This window comes from Centruroides sculpturatus, unplaced genomic scaffold (assembly GCF_000671375.1).
Source record: "Centruroides sculpturatus isolate CEXI.00-Female unplaced genomic scaffold, Cexi_2.0 scaffold4772, whole genome shotgun sequence".
Taxonomy (NCBI): Eukaryota; Metazoa; Arthropoda; class Arachnida; order Scorpiones; family Buthidae; genus Centruroides; species Centruroides sculpturatus.
Window position 1 is genome coordinate 1 of NW_019388861.1, and position 5,799 is coordinate 5,799.

A 5,799-nucleotide genomic window follows, 5' to 3' on the forward strand; every position below is an offset into this window, starting at 1 on the left:
TGTTTGTTTTGTTTTCTGAGAAATATATAAAGCGGAATTGATGCTTTTACAAATAGGTTTATTAGTCATGGACAAAGGAGTTGAACTGCTTTCAGGCCGCTCAATGATCACAAGTTAAAATCTGAAACCTTAATTTTAAGTTGATAATAACATTTACTTTTATTTTTCATTTCGATTATTATTATTTATCATTTTAACTATCAAATGCATGTACTGTACAAAATACAAAGTCGTTGTCGCTCTCATATAAAATCTTTTATTTTATTGATTAATATTGTATTTTTGACACGTTATTATACGTTATTTATTCCAATGATAAAGTGAAAATGTAAAACAGACCTCACACTACACACCTTCTAGACGAAAAAAACTATCATTATAGCAGTTTTATTGTGTATAATTAACATTTTCAAATTTTATTTAATTTTTAAATTATTCATTAATTTTATAAATTTCCTGTTTTAAAGATAAACGATTTTATGAAGAGATTTGGAAAGATTCCTCTCGGAATATCTATTGGCGGATTCTTCTACATTAAACGGGACTTCTTGATAAGGGTATGTTCTGGATTATTTTAAGTATGTATAAATACAGCATCATTGGTTTAATACGTAAAATACCGCTATTTGCAGGTGATAAATGCCATCTATTCGATCTTCTCTTCGTGCATTCAAGTCAGTGGAATTTTGAAAACGGAATCGAAGTGTACGGTCAAACAGGAAAACGATACACATCTTGTTTAAGTGTACTTTGTATGCCAATATGANAAGAATATGAATTTAAGGAACTGCTTTATAGGAAGTCTTGCAAGTTTGCACATTACCTAAGAAAACAATTTTCTTTGAAACGAGGTATTCGGATTACGTCAGGTGTTCGGAAGCGGATAAATCGACCTTCTTATATCGACAACTCTGATTCCTGCATACGTACTCAGTCATTAACTTTTTTACTTGGCGAAGATCCATTGCCGTGACTCCTGGCATGCCTGCAGTAAAACTTTTCTAATAAGTAGACATTTACAGCTTTTCCAATGGTATACAGTTTTAAACATATTCATATTAGAAATCAATTGTAAGCACACAACACTTTAAAATCTAAAATTTACATGTTATTTACTGTACATGAATTTGTTATAAATTACTGTAAAAACGTATTGCATATAGATTTAAACTTTGTTTAAAATATTAGTATTTTTAACAATGGTATCAAACACAAGCTATTTTGTATTTGTTTTCAGAATGAAAGTTTGCAACTTAATAAACCATTGTAAGTGTTTTCGTTGACTGCGAGTTACCATTAAATTTAAGTATAATATAAATGATAATCTATTCGAGAGTACCCTTTGAAAAAGTCTTGGGGTATTTGAAATGCTTGGATTCGTTTCGGTATTCGAAATCCGTAAGCTAATAATTTTGAATTGTTATCAAATATGAAACATTCCAAAGGCATGTTTCATACTTGATGATGGTAATTAACTCTACTATTGTATTTGAAATATTAGTATTAATAGTTTTAAACTGACTTCTATTTAAAACCTGGATAAATTAAATCGAAAATAGATATACATTCGATTTATCCTGTAATGTAAAATTATCATGTAATTAATTTTTTTTATAAACAAAATACACTTTTTATTCCTGTATACATGATATAAAATTATCAACAACCCCGGGTCCCACATCAAATCCTTATCCTTATCGTAAAGGCGTACTTCCGGGAACTCAATTTCTGTACAAAATTCCGTCTTTGAACTCCTAAACGGCAGAATCCAGAATAATCCTAAAATGGAAATATTATAATTTTTGATCCATTTCATTGTCTCCGATAAGTTTTGTTTAATAATAAAGGTTAAAACAATTGTTGGAATGATCATATTTAATGAACATCCACTTGGCCAGTGGTAACCAGAATCATCTGAGATTATTGATTAGGAGAATAAAATGACTTTGTTATTGCATATCTACCAAACAACGTACACAATTTTACGTTTGCATTGTACATGAATAAAACTATTTGGTTTGATGAGAAAATTGGACCGTATTTAGTTGTTACTAACAAGAAGAAAATCCGGTAAACTCCAAGTATGCAGCACGTTGCCGAGGCGCGAACTCACGACCAGAGTTCAGTGGTTTTATACACTCGGCCACTGATGGGCGAATGAAAGTATTTTAACACATTGTAAGTGGTTGGTCAGGAATGAAATTAGTAAGTACGATGATTAATTATTTACGAATATTTATTTTACTCTTGAGTACAGATTTTCAGAATTTAAATACAAGGACTTTTACATTGAATTATCTCACAGAAGGTTCAACTGTAAATAGCATGTGTACAAGTTAACTCATTCGCTTCACTGAGAATTTATAAGTATTTTACAATATAATAGAATTATAATTTAATTTAGAATATATTAACTTACGGGAATATTTATTTTATAACTGTCACAAATTCGTTGTGCAAGTTTAAAGATGCCATTAAGTGCGCATTGCATCGTATTTTTCGCAACAAATTCGTAATTTTTCGAATGTCGTATCGTCATGGCGTTTACATAAAACACTAAGTTTCACATCTCTGAATGTTTTCGGCATCATCCAGTTAGTTTGCTCTTCTTTCCAAGTAGCATCCATGTTATATTTAGAAAAGAAGTAGACACGACTAACTGGATTATCTTCACCCTTGCCCCAATCGATCGAAATTATCTAAAACACAGAAAATAATGTTTAATACATAATTATTGTCAAAAGTTTTCATTATTTAAACTGTAAATATTGGTAAAACAAAAAACGTTGGGAATTCCAGGAATGCAACGTACAACGATATTGTAATTGAAATACCTGTATTTAATGATGTTTAAAGAACAACTTAGTAGTCGAAATATAATGAAAATTAATTGGTGACATTTCAGGACACGCATTAGACATTTGCCTAAAGTGCAAATTAGTACAGAAATTCAGCACTATGGCACTATTGGGTATTTGAGTCATAAAGTATATTTTGTCGAGAACACATTATAAATTTAGCAGTCTTAAAAGACTGCATAAATCTGCCTGTTAGAAATATCACAGAAAATCAATTACAGTTGGCCTTAATTACCTTCAAAACTTGCACCTAAAGAATAAAAACCGCATTGAACTTTTTATTGCTAAAATATTTGTGTCATGTGAATGTCTTCTAGAAATAAAGCTTGTTGCTTACAGCATCATAAATGCAATAGTGGAGAATTTTGCTATTAATTTTATTATTATTTTTGGAAATGTCTTCTATATCTTGAAATCGTGCCAGATTTCGTTGCATTTGAGTAAAAAATCTTTCCACCAGACAGTGTTGAATAAAGATATTGATACACAGTAAGCGAAAAAGTTCAGAAAAATTATAATACTAAACAGGAGTACCTTTGTAAGTCTAGATAAACGGGAATTATATCGATCTATCTTCATTTTTTTAAAAGGAAATAATTGTGCTGAGTAAGGAGAGTCGAACTGAAGTTAGTTTGATGTTGTGTACTCGCAGTCAATATGTCGTGGAAAATTAACAGTTTACATCCACACTTTCAATCATACACAACAATCTTAACGCTGCCTGTTAAACTCTTCGGCGACTTTACGCTGATTGTATGAAGATCGCCACCATCAAAATAACTTGAATTCGTTTCTACATATTTAGCGCGGTGTTTTACTGTAAAAGCGTACGCAAATATCAACATAACGTCTATAGTTTTACACTTAATACCTTGTCCAGTATATTACTAAAGTATGTAAAATGGATATCATTAACTGTATTTTTTGAATTTAGTTTGTCATTATACAATGTTTCACTTAAGCATCTGTCCAGAGCAAAAACAATTCTTTTTAGTATTTGTTACGTTAGGTTGTTGACTGCAAATTACACATACATACGGGATGTTACGTTGTCATTACATGCACCCACTTCTCTGATATCTGTAAACATACCGCACAGCGATTTGAGTAGAGGTTCATTACGACGTTGATTACTCTAAATATTATTTTGTGGGTCAGCTAAAAAAATTGTTACATGCCTAGCCATCATGATTCTTATGCATCCGGTCGCCATCAAGGTTACTGTTGATGGCGACCGGATGCATAAGAAAGACTTATGATACAGCGATACCAGAAATGTCGTGTTTGATTTTTAACGATGTTCAAGTGACGGCCTGAATATACATTAAAAATAATACAAATTTCATATTTTCGTATATATTACAGTGTAATTTTAATTGCATATTTTTTAACAGTAGTATTATTTACCTGAATCTTAAAATCTTCTTCGCGTAATTCAAAATCAGTTCCATATTTTTTATAAAAGTCTCTTTTTTCATCGGGAGATAATTCTTGCGCACATTTCATAATTGCTGCTTTTATAGTTTTCTGAAATGAAAAAAACGTGTACATGAAATATGTGTGTGACTATTAAAGTGTTCTCGTATTAGTTTATTTTTGTACTGAAAGGCATTAAATGAAGTTATAGTTTTCCAACTTTCTTCCGATTTTTTAACTTTTTCTGCCCAGTGGACACTTACAGGGTCTTTCTATTTATACCAATTTTCGATCGAGTGGTTAGAGATGAGAATAAATGTATTCAGGACCTACGAAAATCTCACGAAGAATTGCTTGCCCAAATTCATCTTAGATCCCCACAACACTTTGATCGCCTTGGCCATTCAAGCGGCACTTGTCATGATTATTGATAATCACAACATGTGCCTCTTAGATCAGAGTGATGGGATACGGTATGGCAGTACGAGGGTAATCTACCGAGGGTGGATATGCCTCGCTAGAGGTTATTTTCTGAAAAAATTATCCCTATTTAGGCGTTAGATACGAGAAGAAAACCCCGAAAACTATATGAACTATAGTAATTTTTTAAAATACCTTATCGGGCTTTTCAGCAACGGACCAATGAGAAACCGTCTGATATATTTTAGAATTTTGAAAGCGTCTCTCTACTATATCCAGTATATTTCGAACTTTCTCTATTTTTGAGTACTTCAGAGAATCGTAAACAGCGTTGTCAGTCATCATGCAGAAGTTTCTCATTGTCAATTCAATAACTTCTTCCTCTCTGTTCACTGCATTAGTCCAATTGTAGAACTGGAAATTTTCACTACAGTGGAAATAAATTAAGAATATAGAATAATTATTATTTCAAAACACAAAGAAATAAAACCAGCTTACCCGTTAGGCGCTAAAACTTTTCCATCCGCTTCCAATAAAGCATCGAAAATACTGAAATATTATAAAATGGCTGTGTTATTTCGGTTATTCTACACAATTTATCAATATTAGAAAAAGCATACATTCTTTCTATTCTTCTGTTCATGCGATGTTGGTAAGCAGCGTGATGCAATTCACTTCTTGTTAGAAAATTCTTGTAAACAGTACTTACAACCTTTAAGAAAATGCATGTTACGATATTTTCTTATTAAAATCTTTTTATATTTATAATTATTATAAAACGTTTAATTTTAAAGGTAGGGTTAAGTTTTATAGAAAAAAAGATGTAAATTCTAATAAGGAGTTAAAGCCTACTCGAGATAGGATATACGACGCCCTTTATCTCTCCATCTTCTCGATCTTTAACCATGAAAATTTAAGAGCATCAACCCTCCTTATACACAAATATACCTTTAAAATTTCGACAAAAAGCACGAGAGTTATTATTATTTTTAAGAATTTCCACCTTATGGGCCTCTTAAAGCAAACCCATTATGGGTTCGGCCAGGACCACAAGGGGCGACCCGGTGGTGAGGGATGGGGCCCGACATGTCCGAACGGATCACCC

At 31.8% G+C, this 5,799-nt stretch overlaps 1 protein-coding gene and 1 long non-coding RNA gene across 2 annotated transcripts; both read right to left on the reverse strand.

Moving 5' to 3' along the window:
* Positions 1–778: 778 nt before the first annotated feature.
* LOC111617094 lies at positions 779–1,806 on the reverse strand. Its single transcript, XR_002755374.1, has 2 exons — positions 1,629–1,806; positions 779–985 (listed from the first exon to the last, which is right to left on the reverse strand). It is a non-coding gene; the product is annotated as an uncharacterized LOC111617094 (long non-coding RNA).
* Positions 1,807–2,218: 412 nt separating this feature from the next.
* On the reverse strand, positions 2,219–5,772 carry LOC111617095 (deoxynucleoside triphosphate triphosphohydrolase SAMHD1-like). Its single transcript, XM_023358428.1, has 5 exons — positions 5,315–5,772; positions 5,193–5,243; positions 4,890–5,121; positions 4,266–4,385; positions 2,219–2,699 (listed from the first exon to the last, which is right to left on the reverse strand). Exons 1-5 carry the CDS (start codon positions 5,335–5,337, stop codon positions 2,475–2,477), a joined length of 651 nt encoding a protein of 216 aa, XP_023214196.1. The 5' UTR covers positions 5,338–5,772; the 3' UTR covers positions 2,219–2,474.
* Positions 5,773–5,799: the final 27 nt, after the last annotated feature.

Coding starts and splice junctions, on each gene's coding strand:
- LOC111617095 (XM_023358428.1), bottom strand. CDS start 5,337: ATGAACAGAAGAATAGAAAGAAT. Junction 5,122..5,192: donor AAAGTTTTAGCGCCTAACGG/GTAAGCTGGTTT, acceptor TTTCCACTGTAG/TGAAAATTTCCAGTTCTACA. Junction 4,386..4,889: donor TTGCTGAAAAGCCCGATAAG/GTATTTTAAAAA, acceptor TTTTCATTTCAG/AAAACTATAAAAGCAGCAAT.